Below are 20,172 nucleotides of genomic sequence, written 5' to 3'. Positions count from 1 at the left end.
TTTTAAAAAATTATTAAATTTGTATTATTAACAATGTATCGGAATCATGTTAAAGTTATAAAGACAAAAAAGTGTCTTTTAAATTGAATACTTTATATATATATATATATATATATATATATATATATATATATATATATATATATATATATATATATATATATATATATATATATTACGAATATCATATGTATATTGGTGTCTAATACATATCGGATACAGAAAACGTTATTAATGAGACATGTTTGAGCTTCATACTAGTAATAAAATACATTTTCTAATAAAACAAACTAACAAAATACTAATATTTGTAATAAAAAAAATTGATAATGCATCAAGTTTTTTCTTCTGTCAGCAAAAAAGAACACGATGCTTCTTAATCTTTGGTTGACACCAAGGGTTCAAGTCATAAAGTGTGTTCATACGTATGTATAGGCTCCATAAAGATGTGGGAATATTTATAAAATATGGAGAGAATATTTTAAGGGAGAATCAATTTTACAACACGATTGATGGTTTTATTATTTTTAAAAACATGTTTATATATTTATATTATACTAGAAACTAAATTTTCATAAAATTAAAACTATTTTTACAAATTCTTTTCAGCAAATAAAGATCTGCTCCAAAATTAGTTTTGTTGATTGAATATTGGGAGAATCCATCTCGAGATAAGCCAGAGAAATAGACCATTTATCTGAGAGGTGAATTGTCAATATAAAAGATCTCAGATTTGTTGACAATACTTTAAGTTTGAATCAAAAGTTTCACATAGAATATAATAGATAAAGTTAAAAATTATATAATAATAAAGATCCATAGCACCATTACCTTAAGATTTTGAGATAAAACTAATGTCAAATTACTTATATATGTAAGACCAATGTCATATATACATAAATCTATAATCTCTCAATGACCCTAACCCGTATAATAAAATATAAATTCAGCAGTGTATCAAAATCGATGATTCAGAGTGATTAACCGTATAACCACAACACAAAAAAGGAAAAATATACCTAAAATTATAATCTCGATGACTATAACATATCATATATGAAAAAAATATATATAACCCATCAAGATTACATCCAACATAAAAGCTGAAAACTTAATATCTTTCCAACACAAACTATAATTCCTAACAGGTATTCCCTATATTCGCCATTAAAGATGTCACTCTTGACATTTTCTGTGAAGCAAGCCACAGAATATTCTTCCTTTACCTACTCTTTTCCCCCTTATAAAATTATGTACTTTAGGACAAAATAATAGATAAATAAGAGGAGTGGTGTGAAGACAGTGATGAATGTTAAATGTTGATGCATCTAGACATGTCTATAGTGCATATACATTAGTATTTATTTTTTTTTTCATACGAGGTGCATGCGACCAATTTTTAGGTTTGTTTACAGAAAACAATGTGGGTGGAGGTTGGGGTAAATGTGATAAACCACTCAAGCAAATAAATGAACAACTATGTGTCTGCTTCTGACTCACCCTCCTCTGAGGTAAAAAATAACTATATGAGAATCATCACCATTTCTGGTTTGGTGAGTCTTAATCTTTACCCGTTTTTTTTCTCAAATGATTGTGAAACTCAAGTTAATGGAATGTGTATTAGGAAATTGGCTTTAAGCTAGTTTATAAAGAGAGATTTTTTAATTTAATTTTATCTTAAGTGCATGTGAGATTTTTAACACATTTTCTTAAAAAAATTTGAATATTTTAAACGTGTGATTAGATATTAGTATATGATAATGAATTATAAAGTCCAATAAGATTCTTATATTATATTAAAAAGCAAAGTTTAAACTTAATAATTAAATCTCGTATAATATTAATTTATAAGATTATAAATTGTAATTTGATTTTATCAAGGAAAAAGAATGGTAGAAAAGAAAGTTAGTGCTTGCTTACCCTTATGTTTTACGTATAGCTATACTAATGATGTACTTTTTGATTAAAATTAAAATTTGCAATTGTCATAAATTTGGGTATGCTAACGTGACACATTTAATAAATGAGAAATTATTTGGCAGGAATCAATTTGTCTATAGCATATATTTAAATTATTTACTTTTTAAAATAGTACTTAATTGCATGACATGTAAATAATGATTTGAATAATGTAGTTACTAAATAATTTTCGTAGTAAGCACTCAAATGAAGGAAGACATCAATTACGACACTCAGCCAACCATGTTTGAAATTGAAGTTAGATTTGACAAAGAGGTCAACACTAACACAATATTTGAGCTTTGAAACTTTTAATATCAAATAATTGCTTTCATTTTAGATACAGAAATTCTCTTATAAATTTTGTTGGGAATTATGCTAGTTTAATTCATTTGCAAAATAAAAAGACATCGAAAGGCTAATAAATTGAGAAAACATCTTAATATCCCCAAGTTAATAAAATACAATAAAAATTCGTGCATTGTACCATAAGATGTATCATATCAAAATAAGGTTGGTTAAAATATTCCATTGGTCCTCGTTTTTGTACAAAAATTTCAATTTGGTCCTTGTATTTTTATTAGTCTCAATTAAGTCCTCAACTTTGTAAATTAATATCAATTAGGTCATTTCCGTTAGTGTAGAACTAATACCGTTAAGTAAGTGCCACATGTCAGCTCCTCTTTTTTTTAATTTTTTTTTTAAAAATATTTATGCCACATGTCACGTTTGTAGTGTGCCACGTGTCAATCTAATATGATGACACGTGTCAAATTATTATATGAATCTTAATTTGGTTCTCATATTTTTTAATTTGATTTGATTCCAGTCCCAAATTTTTTTAAAAATTTTTAATTTCATGTGCTCCAAATTTAGACCAAATTAAAAATTATATAAAAGTAAATTTTGGTCTAAATTTGGAGTGCCTAAAATTGAAATTTTTTAAAAAAATTTGGGACTGAAATCAAATCAAATTAACAAATATGAGGACCAAATTGAGATTTATACAATAATTTGACACGTGTCACCATATTAGATTGACATGTGACACACTACAAACGTGACACGTGACATAAATATTTTTTTATAAAAAATTCAAAAATATTAAAAGAATTCAAAAAAAATGAGAAGTTGACACGTGGCACCTACTTAACAGTGTTAGTTCTACACTAACGAAAAGGACCTAATTTATACTAATTTACAAAATTGAGGACCTAATTGAGACTAATAAAAATACGAGGGCCAAATTGAGATTTTGGTACAAAATTGAGGACCAACGGAGTATTTTAACCAATAAAGTTTTTAACAATAAGGATTAGACTTTAGGTCCAATTTCAACCTAAATGTTGAATAAATTTATATTAATACTTACAAGTAATATTTCACCGTTAAATTATCAACAAATAATTCATTGATACAAAGTAAAGTTACTTTGTTAATATAATAAGAAAAAAATATTGTTTTTAAAAATATTTAGTTCTCATACCAATTTTGTTAGAATTTTTCTATAAATTTTTGTGTAAAAAATTATGAGAAAATGATTTAGGCTCTCATGTGTTATGATAAGTTACAACCTTTTGTAAATGATATTGTCAATTTTAAAATTGGGTGACTTTGTCATGATTTTTTTTCTTAAAAAATATTTTAATGGTTTCAGGAAAGATATCTATAAACTACCATTCATATACTTTTTTAAAGAATGTAAAAAAACATACTAAAACACTAATTAAACAATCTTAGAGACTTACTTCAATTTCAACTTGGATTCGGTTTCATACTTACTTTTATTCATACTGTTTCTTGCCGTTGGAAAGTTATTTAAAAGAGATCGATTGGTCATTGTTTTCGGTAAGAACATGTTCAAATAAAAGTTAACACGTAGATCTCCACTTTACAAGGACGTGACACAAAATTGAGCAAGTTGTTTTTTGATGTCAGATTTTGTTGTGGGAAAAGAATGGTGGGTTGATGTCAGAAAAAAAAAAAGCAATGAAAAAAAAGTTAAACTTTTCCTAACAAATATTAAAATATACATTTTTTTAATGATAAGTGAAGTAAAATGTGTTTTCTTTTATTCAGTTTATGCGATGAAATGTCACGACATGGTAATATGTTATACTAATCTGGTGGTGCACATGAACACACAACAAAGTAACATTTTTTTTAGTACTTGTTCCACTTTTCCGTCACAGTCACAACCCCTTCTTCTGATCTTGGCAAAATTCTGGATTTAAAATAAAATTAATCGAACATAGCAAGTAAACGTGCCAAGTTGGTGGCATGGAAGATTTTACAACAAAAATTGAAGACATGACATTACTTGAGAACAGATGCTGAACCAATTATGTTCTCATTCGTTATGGTGACAACTGAGTTCATAGTGCCACAATGCATCAGCAGCATTTTTTTTTGTTGTTTCTTCTGTTGGGTTTGACCGAAAGCTACACATTTGGCTAGAGGCACTTTCAACAAGAATATTTTGAATATATGCAGAAAATATAACCTCAACACAAACTTGGTGGGTGGAAGATGTTAACTTGTGCAGAAATTCAAGAGATGAACCAAACATGATCTTATTACATTAGAGAGAAAACTACATATTTGGCCAAAACCTAATTTACCTCTTTATTCTTTATGAAGATCTCTTCATTGAGTAGATGAACTAATGGCACTGTCTAAGGTAAGGAGGATAAAAAATTGCTATCATAGATTACACTTTTTACCATCTGAGAGCTCTTATTTTACTGTGACAAGAAAGTATCTCTATCTCCAAATCCTCTTCCAAGTTTCAGGCTTGGATATGATTGAATTCAATGAAAACTCACCAATAGAAAAGCAGATAACTATAATGTGGTTGTGTCTATGGGATAGCAACCCAGTACCCGAAGAAATGTGGCAAATTCCTGTAGGGACAAAATGGTTTTGATATGTGGTTAGATACACATGATATGAAAAAGGGAAAAATTTTGACATTTCTCGTAGTGAAAAAAACATGGAAATGCAAGAATCAATTGCCTAAACACAAAAACTAAGAAGTTTTGGAAATTCTTTAAGACCCACATGGCAGATCAAAACATAGGCCAGAGCCCCAAAAGCAATATGGTTAAGGTGATCAAAGGGTTCAAATTGAGTTGTGAGATAAGATACTCAAGCATCCACAAGTCAAGGATCAAACTCAAGAAAGAATACCCTAAAAGCACATTAGAAGTCCAAACCAATGCTTGCACTCCTTGATAATCAATTAGGATTTCATAAGTTTTTTTCTTTTATAAAGGAAGTCTTTTGATAATCAATTGACATATTTAAACATTAATTCTTTTTATATTCAATTGAGATTATTAGGAATTAGAAAACACCAAAATCGGATAATGTTCTATTAAGGTTTTAAAAGATTAAAAAAAGAATCATCTAATATTTAAAATCATAAAATTTCAATAGATTATTTTTTTAAATAGATTTTTGTGAATTTTGTTTGACTTTTTATTTGTCTGTAAAATATACTCTCACAAAAAAATCTTCCCCAAATTTGAGATTTTTCTACTCTAATTCAAACTTTTCTCAATCTTCAGTGACTGTAGTAAAGTTTTCTTAGTTTTTCTACATTGTTTTCTGCAATGATTACCACCAGTGTTATTTTTTTTGTTATTGACATTATTATTACATATGATTGTTCAATAAATGAAAATATAGTTTTTTCCTTCTAATTTGACTTCTATGTGATGCCTTTCTCTGGCTTACTGGTTTTTGAACATTTTATTTTAACCATGATTGTTTTTGAATATGTTCTAGACGCATGGACAACAATTTGAAAATGCATAGATATGTATTGAAACACAGTTTTAAATTTCACAAAAACGATATGGATTACAAAATCTAAATTACATATTTCATATTTTATAAGACCTTCAATATCTAAATTACAAAATCTTAATCATAAAAGTCTTTCAAAAACCTTTAAAATCTATTATTTACAAGCAGTAAACTTTAAGCCTAACTCAACTTTACGGAATCAATTTGTAAGATAAGGTTTGTACCTATTGGTCTTATAATTGATATGGGACTTCTAACAATTATACTCTTACAAAAGTATTTTAAAATTTAAAGAATTTCTTTTTTTACTTTTATGTAAAATGTCTTCTGAAATCTGAATTGTTATACCCCTTAAAATACCGGACTCTGAACAGGCTTGTTGGACTCCTGCTACAAGACTATCAAGTATTCTTCCTTTAATTCTTTCAAAGGAAAAGTCTAAAAAGATAGTAAATCCCACACTAACTAGTGATGTCAATGAACTAATCCCAAATTATAAGATGAAATCAGAGTTTATCTCAATGATGGTTGTTATTGTGCTTATCAGGACACTCGTTATTGGACTGTCATCAGTGTCCAATCTTGCAAACCACAATTTTAGATGTGTATTTCTAGGAGCAAGGAAGTGTTTTAGAAATCAATATTAATTAGCAATATAGCCAAAGTAGTCCCAAATTCTAAGAAAGAGGAAATAAAAAAAAGAAAAGAATCAAAAGACATAATTCAAATCATAAAATAAGAAGTCAAAGAACATACCTGCAAATGTGCTAAAGCAGTTTGTGCTCGAGGCTCAGTCATAGATGCCTCAAAATCAATATAGAAAAGGTAATCGAAATACCTAAATAAAAAAAAAATATAAGTCACAGGTTATACTAATGTTTGCATCAGCATCTAAGAAAATACCGTAGTTCAGATATCTAAGATTCATTTTACCCTAAATTATTTAGCACATGAATAGAGGAGAAAAGTAATTGCACATATACAACAGAAAACAATTTAGGAGAAGAGAGAAAATTAGACAACGTTTCAACACTTCATAAAGAGAAACTAGGATGAACCAGATATTGCATGAAGCAATATGATGAAAAAGAATGGCCAATTGCAGTAATGTGAAAAGGCAAAACTCACTTGGCAGTTCCCGTGTTGGAGTCATCAACAACTCTTAGTGGTCGATTTCTTTGTGGGCGGCTTTCAATCTGTTTTCAAATATACACAATGTTAAGTGTCCTGTAATAATCATGCATGGAGATAGACTTGCAAGAAGAAAACTTTTTCACATAGATAACCTTGGATAAATTTATGTCCCTCAAGGCAAATACTGCCAAAGCTTTAAACAGTACTCCAGGACCTTCATTCAGCGTAAACACAATACTTGTCTGAAAATAATGAACAATTGGTCGTAGAGAATCTTATATCATGATTATAAGACAACAGTCATACATCAAAACGGGCTTTCACCTTGAAGGGCTTATCAGCTTTTGGGATTATTGGATCCCTTGCAAGCACAAGATACCGACTGATGATTTCATAATCGTCCTGTACAAGACAATCAAACCAACACAAGAATTTCTTATTTGCAGAAATATAGAGGAATAAAATATATAGGCTCTATTGCAGAAGTTTGTGCACTAATGAATGACAAAGAACATGTCTCATGCACTTCTTTTATGTAAATCAATAAACACAGCACTTTGTACTGACTAATTACTATAGCATATCCTTGTCATTGAATATTGGAAGGAATACGCTTAGCAAATGCTTTGCAAGTTGACTTAAGAATGTATTGATTTAGCTTAGCAGTAAAATTTGTTCAAGGGTGTAAAGAGCATATTTGAAAGGGGATTGGTTCCCAGATATTCTACAATGAATTTTAGCATCTCACCGTCCACATTATTCCTGGGATAGGAGCCAAGCAATTGAGAAAGAGAATAAAAAATGGTTCAAATAGTTAGATAGCCTCAAAAAGAAAGAACGTTCCGAATTCTACTGAACAAAGCTGACATCATGGAAATTTCACATATTTTTGTCTTGCATCTATTACTCTTAGAGATATAAAACACCGTTCTTGGGGTTCAAGCTAACAACAGCATAACCTTTTCGGGGAACTGTCCTTCAACACATTGAAATAATTAGAGAAAATAAAGTGTCTGGTTTATTTGGAGGAAACGTAGAGATGGAGACAATCTAAAAAGGCCATAGATCGAATTGCCCGTATAAGTTGAAGTACACATTGCTTAGTCAACAACTATATTTCCTCTAGAATATGCAATTCATCTCTTCTGGTTTCAGGGTCAGTGCTTTCTTATTTCACAAAGTTTCCCTAATACTTTGTGAGAAATTCAAAGCTTTTTACCAAAGCTAAACTTCTTATTTGCAAATCTCAGGTTCTTTCTTGCCTTCAAACCAGTATAACATTGGAGACACCAAGTTCCCAAATGAATACTTGAAAATCAAATCAAAGGTAAATCAGCCACAAGATAATTGTTGATTTCTAGCAAATGATGATTGGTTAGAGATTTTACTTGGATTCGTTCTGCAAGTACATTAAGTCCATAGATCTCTGCAGCTCGAATGCTTGCAATTGCACCAGCATCATGTAGGCCATTTGAAGCTATTATCTAATCTCACAGGCATATTAAGGAAAACAGAAAACAGAAAACAGAAAACAAAAATTATTCTCTACTTAGAGAAATCTAAAGTCACATAAGATATATAGATATATTACCTGAGCAGCACCAGCTGTATCGTCAACATTTTCTCTGGCAACCCCTAATTTAGTTAAGAAATCATCACTCAATTCAAGTGCCTGCAAGCAAAAATCTTCTTCACAGCTCTTACGTGACTAGTACAAATTGAATTATTCTACTACATTCAGTATATTATTTATAGAAAACTACTATTTGATTCAGTTATATTAACGGAAAGTGCTCAGGCTTCTATCTTAAACAAACAAAATCCAAATGCGGGTTGAAAACCAAATGATCTATAATCTACTGTCTACTTCCTCCAAATTAATCAATATCAAACAAACTACTCAATGCAGAATACTTCTTACATGACCCTTGTTTAACTAACAGGTAAAACAACTAATACACAGCTTTTGAGAGATCATTTCAACCAGTTTAAAACATTAAAATTCAGTATTACTTAGAAAATTAATTGATTAAATCCCAGTTTCATTCATGGGTGGACCAATGCTATATAAATCTTAAGCAATCTATATTTCTTAAGTTGCATAGGATTAGATGCAACAACAGTAGGTTTTCCATTATAGTGTAGCAAGTCTATACTACCACATCTGAAAAAGGGCCAGCAACATGCAACCTCACCTGAGAATGACTTAGAACCCGTTTTAGGTACTCTGTTCTGACACCAGGCAGAGCTAGAAGGGAGAGATTAGTACTCATCTGCACCTCACCAACAATGTGAAGCCTATGGCGCAGAAGTAAATCATAGTTCCGATGAAGGCTCCCCCCAGATGTATTTTCTATTGGAAGAATAACCTTGTCAGCCAACCATAACTCAACAGCCTGTCAGACATTATTTTTAAATAGGAAAATGAGCAAGGATAAACACATATGAGAAGGTCGTTACAAAGACATTGAAACCATTACTCTTACCTTTGCGTAAAGTTAAAAGTGGAAACACATATAATGTAGAAACAGAAAATGAAAATCAATTGTGATAAATCTGAAAATATAAGGATTAAGACTTTTTTATCCAAATATTAGCATCAAGAATATTACAGATTATGTCAAATCAAACCTTAAAAGCTTCTTCAAAGTCATTGCATGAAACCGTTTCGCAGTTGGGGTAAGCTTTGAGTGCAGCATCCTCACTGTATGATCCTGGCATCCCCTAATTCAGTAATCCAAACAAATGAGACATGGATAACAGATCACAAATTTGCAACCATTGCATACATCATGATCATACATTCATACCTTATACGATATTCGTACTTTAGCATCAGCATCAGAAGCAGCCACAATATCCGATATGGTTAATGGCTCTACAGTCAGTGACAAGAACAGAAGTTTCAAAATCTGAAATCTTCCGGTAAAACTATGAACAAAATGCAAACTGGGAATGTATAAAGTCAAATGATAATGAAATAAGATTGGAAAGTAATGAAAATAGGATCCACAGCTTTCAAAATGATAACAACTAGTCTAATAATGAAACTATAGCTCTTCACATGAGTTGATAACATTTTTTTCAGGATGCATGTTAAATTCTAAAGAATATTCCCCCGCACTAGAAAAAAAAACATGAAAATAATGAGAATTATAATAGTAGTTTAATGAAAGACCAGAAAACTAACATCAGAATGGCCGAGTCAAAAACTAATTTTCATAAACAAATGGGATTCTTAATTTATATTTGATTATAAGTTAATAACATTATCCCATCATAAAAGTTCCTTCTTCTAGTTTGAAAGCAAAACAGATAGTTCCAGCATAATTATCTAATTCTCCAGGGGCAAACTAATATCCAAAATTCCAATTTTTTCATGACATTTTACCAACAGCAGCCTGCCCCTTCACCCCATAACCACATAATTTTCCCTGCATTTCATCAGCTTACTCTGGCTATGACAACAAATTCTAAAAGCAACAAAGGGGATTTCTCCCCTTTATCCACTCTTCAGTTAAGCAATGTTAACAATGTTCCTATTTGAAATCAGAAGTTCACTTGCATAAAAGCTAAACCCCCAAATCAAAACAAATGTGAATATACTCTTAGTGCTTATATTTTCTCACTCTGGCCTAGCACTCCCCTAGCAATGACCGAAAACAAAATGGTGTAAGCCACAATTACTTCAAGTTCAAAAACTAGCATGTGCCCAACCATGGTCTTGCAAGCTGTCACAAAAAGTGTGCAAACCCAATTAATCATTCGAAATCAAACCCCCAAAAGTAGGCAAAAAGCAAGCAACGACGGAATATATTAAATCCAACATGGATATTCAATGCTCACAAAACATTTAATAAGGTTCCTTAAATACTACTACTACAATCAATCATCTTGAAGAAAGTACAGTGCAGAAAAGCCAACACCCACTTGGAAGGGCGACCAAATCTTTATGCACTCCACGAGAAACATCACCGTCCATTGGATGGTGATCAACGACCTGCATCACTACCTTCATCGGCTTCCATGGATTCTCAACCCCCCAAATCCTCGTGGTTCGACCAACACACATCCCACCCCATTTGTGTGCACACTTCAGATGTTTTTCCCAACTCAGTGTAAGAGAATGCTGTCTGTTCCTCAAATTGTGACACCCAAGTTGAGAACCTGGGAGCCCAGCAACCACAAGAGATGTTGTATTTGTAACAGCCATGGAGGTCAACGGTTATCAACAGTTGAAGTGTGCTTCCTCACACCCAAAACCATCACAAAAATGTGATGTGCAAGAATTACCAGAAGGAATGGCTTGAACCAAACAATGAACCTGAGGTTCCTCAGAGACTCAACAATATTCTAATTCATAAAATCTGGTGCAAGTTTTTCAAACTATGAAATTTCTGATTAAAATTTTTAAATATTTCAATCTTTGAAATCCTTTTTCAAGTTAATATTTAAACATGCATAATTATAATTGAATCTTCGCATTAATAATAAAAAAATTAGAAACTTAAATGAATTCTAAAATATTTTTACATATTTCTTAATTATAGAAACAATGTAATAACAAAATGCAATTTTAAAACTAAATTGATTGTTTAAATCAAAATAAAAATATAAACATTCTGTGGAAATATCTTCTCAACTATAATATAAGTAAAATTAAATAAAGGTAGAGTTAGATTTACATCAATGTCATAAGAATCTTTTCTTAGAAAACCATGCTCGTGTTCAAAATAGTACTAAAATAATAATAATTTTTTATTCGTAATCAAATTCAATCCCATTTTTTACGTCGTACTGACCCACTTTTTTTGAGTGGTTAGGTGTAGTATTCAACTCATTTATTTATATTTTTATTATACTTATAACAATTTAAATTATTTGGGAGCAGATTATTTTACATTAAAAATAAGATATTTAAAATTAACTAATTTTTGTTTTGCTAGATAAAATTGGGCCTGGCCCAAAATTAGCAAATGAAAACTAAACACCTGTAGTACGACAGGAGTGAAGAAAGAGACCATTGAAAAACGAAAGACCAACGGACCAACAAAAGCATCGACCTATTCATCAATCAAATAAATGATCGGTGTCTTTGGATTGGACGGAGATTTGGAAAAGAGTGAATGAATGAATTTGAGATGATGAAAAAAATATTGTAATGTTGTTTGGATTAAGAAATTTTAAAAAATGAATAAAATGAAAATTTGTGTAAAATTTGATATATCTTTGGATTTGACAGAGGATTTAGGTATGAGTGAATAAATGAATGAATTTGAGACGATGAAAAAAATATTGTAGTGTTGTTTGGATTAAGAAATTTTAAGAAATGAATAAAATGAAAATTTGTGAGAGTTTGTGACAAATTGAAAATATGTTTAAATCGATAAAATAATATAATTACTATTTTATCTTTAACGATAAAAGTATTATAAATTTAAATATAAGTAATAAAATTAGATAAAATGAATTAAAATAATTAATTAATTATTATTATTATTACTATTATTTCTTCTTCCTATTTATATATTATTATATGTATAAAATAAAAAATAAAAATCAATTATTCAAATGAACAAAGGTATTTTGGTCAAATATCAAAAGAGAAATAGTGCATCCATCCAAATCTCATCTATTTGCAAGGATCGTTAAATCTCCCCCCCTCCAAAATTTAATTTAACCGTCTTCGCATTTCCTCATCAATGGTACGATACCTAAAACAAACGCCGCCTTAAGGTTTATTTACTTTTTTTTCTTGTTTTCATTTAAAAAGATAAGTTGGTCTTTCGGTATATTTTAGTCTTATCACAATGTTTAAAAAATTGATACAATTTAATTATTAATTTTTAAATTTTTTAAAAAATATTAAGGATTTTTTTGTCACAAATGATACTAGGATGATATTAATTATATCAATAAAACAAATAGTCTATATTAACAATTACAATTTTGATAAAAAATTATTGATTCATGTTAAGAACTCTAACGAAAAAAATTACATTTTATCAATTTTTCAAAAATCAACATTAAATTAAAATTAAAAAAACTTAATAATTAACTTGACATTTTAAAACAAAAATTAAAATTAAAAGAGTAATTAAACTAAGGTTAATTAATTAATTAATATTATGATTCTTTTTATTTTGTTACACATCAGAGCTGTCAAAATGAGTCACCTGATCCAAACCGGCTCAGCCCGCGACGGGTTGACCACTTAATGGGTCAACCCAACCCGACTCACTTATTAGCGAGCCAACAAAATTAGAACCCGACCCGACCCACCACGGGTTGGCGGATTAAACCGGTTGGCTCACTGTCTCACTTAATTAAAAAAACACACAATTTTTTTTCTTTAATCTCAAGAAAACTAAATTATAATTTCGATTAAAATCTAAATAAACTTCAATACAATCCAAATAAAATCTCAAATTATGTTAAACTCCAAATACAAACCAAAATCACAAAATATAAATTACTACCTAACATCAAATCATTTTTGTCACTTATCAAACTATAGTATTACAATCTTAAATGGATAAATCCACAACATTTTCATCTCTTGAAGCATCTTCTTTATCCCCATCTACAATAAAACAAGACAAAAATAATGTTAACTAATAATATTAAAATATTAAATATTAAATTAATTTTACAGTACTAACTATAATGTTACCTGTTAGTTCAAAACCATGCAACCAATTTTGTGTTAAAATGAGTGCCTCAACATTCTCTAGAAGAATAGAAAAATGATATTTGGTTAGCACATGAGAACCAAAACTAAAAACAGACTCACTAACAACATATATATATATATATATATATATATAATATAATATATATATATATATAATATATAATATATATATATATATATAATATATATATATATATAATATATATATATATATATATATATTATATATTATATTATATATATATTATATTATATATATATATATATATATTATATATTATATAATATATATATATATATATATATATATATTAATTTAATATTTAAAATTTATCGTCGTGAGCCAACCCGACTTATCACGGATTTAACCTGAGTGAACTAGGTTCTTAATGGATTGAATTCGTTTTTAACTCATACTGAAATTTGTAATTTTTTTTCAACCCAACCCGACCTGAACCCGTGATGCATCAGATTAGCTCGCGGGTTATTATACATACGAATACTTTACAACTTTAAGTTTTAGCATGCACAAAAGACAAGATTATTGAACTATTTAATTAAAAAAATAGATATAAGTAGTCACACAGAATAGTGATTTGTGTATCGTGGTTTTTTGTTTGGTATTCTAACATGGTCACTTGATGTGCATGATAGAACCAACTTCATTTTTTAGTTTTGGACCGATTTACAATGCTAAAAGCACTTAAAGCTATTTAGTAGTAATAATAATTACTTAATAAAATGCTAAAAGAAATTTTAGTTTTAATACAAATTTACTTAATAACTCATACCTACCAATAATAATAACTACTACCAAAAAAAAAATCTAATATAGAATTAAGTTATAAAATGTTGTAGATAACATTAGTCATATATAGCGTAATCAAATTTTACTTTGAATTATTACGTTTGCAAGTACATTATTATAAATTTTTTAACAAGAAATAATTATATTCCAAGTATATGACTTTTGACTTAATAATTGATATAATATTAAAATTTTTAAAATAAAAAATTATACACGACTATTTTAGTTAAATATAAAATAAAAACTAGTATATATTAAGTTATTGGTTGAATATACAAAATATTATTAATTTTTGAAATTTTGATCTCAATAGTATTTGCAATTTTATTTTTTAAGATATCATATTGTTCTTTATATTTATTATAATGACATAGTTTTGAATTTGATTATTCAAAAACTAAATTATGAATTAATTTTCGTACTTTTGCATTCTTTTTTAATTTTAATTAATTATGCATTATTTAATTAATTAGATAACTACAAAATTAGATAATTATTTTTAAATATATATATATATATATATATATACATATATACATATATATATATATATATATATATATATATATATATATATATAATAGATAAAATAAAAAATTTATATTTTAAAGAAATTCAGATTATGAAATTTTTTAAAGAAATATTTTGTGAAAAAAAAATTGTAAGAAAGTAATAAATGATTATGATATAATTGAATTTATTTAATAATGATAAGGATGTTATTTAAAAAAAGATGTGTGTATATACGAAGTTAGAGAAATAAAGATATGAATAGATAAATATTTTAATGAAAAGTAAATTTTTATTTTTTTATGGCAAAAAGGTGATCTTTTATTTTTATTTCTAGTTGATTAAATATAGTTTGTCTTTTCTTAATTTTTTCTTAATTTTCTCATATTTCTGTTAGATTTATAGAGGGAGTTTCACTAGGGAGATATAATACGAATGAGACCAGAGACCAACCACATAAGACATTGACATCACTTTCAATCCAAAACCTTAAGACAATGAGTGTATAAATCTTTATTCCGATATAGTGCTCTACTTTCTTATTTATAGTCAATGTGAGACTTAGATTCACACTTGGATTCTTAATAATTTCTTTATTGTAATTTATAAACAAAAATTGTAATTAATTTACTTAAGTCAAATACTTAATTTATTAAAATAAAAAAAAATATACAAGACAATGTAATTTAGAGTGATGAATATGGTTTTAAGATGTTTTATAATTTTATTATGTTGTTTAAGAGCACTAGATGATGTACTTGGAAGAATGTGAAAAGAAAAATTGTACAAATTTGATGCCACGAAATTATATTATCTATTATTATTTTCTTCTACATGTTGATGAATATACTAGCTTAATTTGAATATAATATAGGACACGTCCATATTCACATGATTTAGAAAAAACATGAATAAATTTATGTAGCTCGACTAAATAATTGCTAAAGTACATTTTCTTCATTATTAATGTAGTTTTTATATTTATTTTTATTTAAATATTTCATATGTATTTTAATATAGTTTATGGGAGTCTTTTAGTATTTTTGAGCTTCTTAAATCATAATAATTTGTAAGGTGGTAGTAGTGAATTATAAAGAAAAACAAGTGTTCATGGAAATTTATTTGAGTGAAGTCTGAATGATCATTTATTTCTCTTTGTCCTATAAATCCACTTATGAAATGATCATTTTTTTAGAAGTTGAAAAAATATATGAATACTAAAAGAAATTTGATTTTCATTATGACAAGTTTTTTAAATTCTAAATTATCAGAACTCAATTTGAACTTATCAATATAATTTCTGGTGATCAATATACATAAGTTTCATTTACTTTTTCTCAGATCGAATATAAGAACGAATAAAAATTTAATTTAATCTCAACATTCTAACTATGTTAGTTTAATAAAGGGATTAATGATTAGATAAAATATTAAACAGAGTTATTGTTTAGTGTTTCAAATTTAATATATACTATAGGAATTGATTTAATAATGTTTCAAATGCAAGGATTAAATTCAGAAAATACTACTGTTAAATTAACAATATATTATTAAACAAATATTTACATTACACTTATACTACTGATGGATTTAAAACCTAATTCAAAATTTACTTTACCATTTCAACCAATTAATTTAAAGTTCTAATTTTTATAATACCAAAGACAATTTTTGTTTGAAAAAATAATATATAATTTGCATAGATTCCAAAAACATCTCTTTATTTTTATAATACTCTAATATTTGTATAATACTCTATATAAAACTTATTTATTGTTTTTTTCTTCAAATTACTCAATATAAAACTCTAATAAATACTTATTTAATATATATATATATATATATATATATATATATATATATATATATATATATATATATATATTGTATTAATGTCATGGCAAAAAGTCAAATGTTTATCACCATAATTATCTCTATAATTGCAATTGCAATGTGTTCACTCGAAAGTTTCATCTCTTTTCTACTGTTTCTAAAACCTAATAAGATTACGGCATGTTTGGACTACTCTCTCATAACAAACTTTAAAAAAGAATAAAATCAACATATTTTATAAATTAAAATTAGTTTACGTAGAAATTCGAGACAAAAATTTTAAGAAATCATAAAAAAGAACATTTTATATATTAATTTTAAAGATGAAGAAGTGAAAATTCTTCACGGAAAAAACTCATTGAAACTACGTATACGTATTTTCTTTTATTTCTTGGGATTCATAATATGGTATTGACTAATAAATAGTTGGACGACGAGTTAGAAGAAAAAAAAGTCAAAAACAATGTGACATCTACTCTAAAAATGTTGTGGAAACTTAATTGTGAGTCTAAGTTTTATATTAAATAAAAGTGAGAAAATTGAACGTTATATAAAGATCAAGATCCATAAATTTACCGTTTTAAGGTGTTGGATTGAGACTGATGTCAATACCTTATGTAGTTGGATTCAAATTTCATTAATGTTATATCTTTCCGGTGATAGGTTGAAGGGTAATACAAAATGAAGGTAAAGAAACAGTAAACTCCATTGATATTAGTGATTAAGAGAATTAGAATCCTTAACTGGGACGAAACCATTTGGCATGATGAGTAATTAATGTTAGGAAGAAAGTTGAGGTTTGTGAAAGAAAAATAAAAGAGATAGATTTTGACCTCTGCGGAGAAAGATTCACACATCAAAACAAAGAAGAACAACTTAATACGTAATGGATAATTAGCAGAGTTGAGTGGGTAGGTGCCACCCCAAATATTTGTGACTCTCTTTAAAACATTTCTCAGCAAATTGCGCTTCTCCACAATTTCAACCACAATCTCATAATGACACAATTCTTTTCAATTTAATATACATAATATATATTCTGTTTATATCGGCGTAATGAAAGAGAAATATAAAGATACGAATAAGAGATTAATTAATATGACTTAAATTTCCAACACTTCTTAATATAGTATTAAATTGTATTTTAATAAAATTTGTTGAGTTTATTGTCTGATTCGATATGTACACATCTGATCTTGAGGATAATATATATGTTTCAAAACGTTCTTAAAAGACCAATTTAGTTTTGAGAATAAAAAATATTAAATAAAATAAATCTGAACCATTCGTTTAAAAATGGAATGATCTAATAGATGTAAAGAGGTTTCTCACATTGGGAGACATGTAATGCTTGGATCTTGAATTAATTGGGAATAGGGCATTCAAATTAATTAATAGTATTGGACCCAGCCAACGAACAAGTAGGCATGTATATACTATGAAAACAATAAATTCATATTATTATTTTTTTTTAATTTTCTTGGTAAAAATAATAAATGCTTTACTTGTTTTGTAAGTTCTCCAGAGTTTGAAATAAAATTAAAAAAAAAAACATGTTCTTCACTTCAATAAAATATATCACAAGATAATGACTGCGTGTGGTTGCATTACACAAAGTTATAAGTAATTTTTTTTTTAAAAAAAAAAACAAGGTATGATACAAATATTATTTTCATAACACGACCGCGTTTTATGTTTTATATTAGCGTTGTCCTGCCGTCAGTGGTCCAGAGTGGTTGGTGTGATTCTTAACGACTCAATAAATAGAGAAATTATATATTTATATATTTATGATGTTCAAAATTTGTAAAATATGTTATTATTTTTTAAAAATTTGTAGTATTATGAAATTATGTTTGTTTAATATAGATGAGGTATAGTTTTGAAAAGTGATGGAAATTCCAGAAAGGCCCTGGTGGTGTGAATAGATTCGAGGCAATATTTTGTTGCGACTTGCAAGGTAGTTTGGAAATTTTGATAAACGAGTACGTGGACACGAAGCCACTAGAGGTTAGGTAGTGTACACTATACACATGAAGGAAACCCTTGGGGACTATTTTTTTAATTATATAATATAATATAATATATAATAATATTTTGAAATTGAGGAGGAGGAAAAATAGTTAATTGGTATTTGCAATGGTGGAAGATGGAAAAGTGGTCTTTAGTCAAACCAAGAAACAGTGCAGTTCCATACATAATTACCACTACCTATGCTGTTTGGTTTTCATATGTTGTTGTTGATGTTGTTTTCCACTTTACTTGCTTTCCCACTGCCCGCAAATTATGTGTCTCTATTCACTTCCACGATACAAGAGATCGATGTAATAACTTTGAAGGAGAAACAAGTTACGAGCTCCAAACTCTGCACTCTGAAGATCGAGATGAAGGGTTCCAGAATAATTGGGTCACGCGTCGATGGATGGAGGTGCTGTAAACCAAGCACAACACAAATCAAGGTATTGGCGTGCCTCAATTTGAATACATGGCTTCTAAGAAACACAAGCCATGTACTTTGATTGAGCCGCGTCAATATCTTATTTTGCACTTCTTTCCATCTCTTATACACATGCATCTCGCAATCTCCAACCCAGGTATATATCTATTTTCTCTTCTTCTTCCTCTCTTAATCGTTAACAAACCCATGCTTTCAGAACATTAATTACAGTTAGAATCTATTAATTAAGCAGAATTCATTGCAGAAACTGTTTCTCTGGTATAATAGGATTCATGTATATATATACATATATAGAATCCCTAGTTTGGTTGTTTGATATTAACCTTTTTTCTTTCTTTCTTTTTCTCGTTTTCCAAAGAAATATACTTGAATAATACACATATATAATATATGGCTAGTATATAATTACATGATTATAGGACAGACACATATACATAATTTAGCTATATTATGTATATAAAACGTCAGCAGTAGGTAAAATAGACGTATCAGAAGTTGGCCACCAACTGTAAATTTTTATTGTTATGTAATTATATCCATAAAATGATGTAGCTGAGGAAGCATCGAGATGAGTTTGTATTTGTATGTACTATAAGTTTTGAATTTGGATATACGTTATTTTTAGCTCATAGCTGCAGAAATAAATGTGAAGCTAAACATGAACTGTGACATGTATCAGCCATATCATATGTCATGTTGCCATTACTTGTCTTAGATGCTAATATATATATATATATATATATATATATATATATATATATATATATATATATATATATATATAAAAGTTATATTATGACTTTCATTTTTTTATTCTCATCTTTTACTTCTTGATATAATTTAGTGTGAACCATTAATTAATGTATTATTGTCTTCTTTTTTTAAATAATTAATGACTCACACTAAATCAAGTCAAAAAATAAAAATAAAAATAAAAAAAAAAAGAAATCATAGTATATTTTTCAT

General features: G+C 28.0%; 1 protein-coding gene across 1 annotated transcript; it reads right to left on the bottom strand.

The window, feature by feature from the left end:
* Positions 1-4,496: 4,496 nt before the first annotated feature.
* LOC114183036 (arogenate dehydratase/prephenate dehydratase 1, chloroplastic-like) lies at positions 4,497-11,290 on the bottom strand. Its single transcript, XM_028069870.2, has 11 exons — positions 10,834-11,290; positions 9,714-9,781; positions 9,535-9,627; positions 9,099-9,299; positions 8,495-8,575; positions 8,292-8,387; positions 7,228-7,305; positions 7,056-7,145; positions 6,898-6,965; positions 6,526-6,607; positions 4,497-4,862 (listed from the first exon to the last, which is right to left on the bottom strand). The coding sequence occupies exons 1-11, from the start codon at positions 11,114-11,116 to the stop codon at positions 4,803-4,805; spliced, it is 1,200 nt and encodes a 399-aa protein (XP_027925671.1). The 5' UTR covers positions 11,117-11,290; the 3' UTR covers positions 4,497-4,802.
* Positions 11,291-20,172: the final 8,882 nt, after the last annotated feature.

This window comes from Vigna unguiculata, chromosome 5, assembly GCF_037176805.1.
Source record: "Vigna unguiculata cultivar grain cowpea cultivar isolate G323 ecotype 2 chromosome 5, ASM3717680v1, whole genome shotgun sequence".
Taxonomy (NCBI): Eukaryota; Viridiplantae; Streptophyta; class Magnoliopsida; order Fabales; family Fabaceae; genus Vigna; species Vigna unguiculata.
The sequence above is the reverse complement of the archived record's forward strand: the minus strand, read 5'-3'. Positions and strand labels throughout refer to the sequence as shown.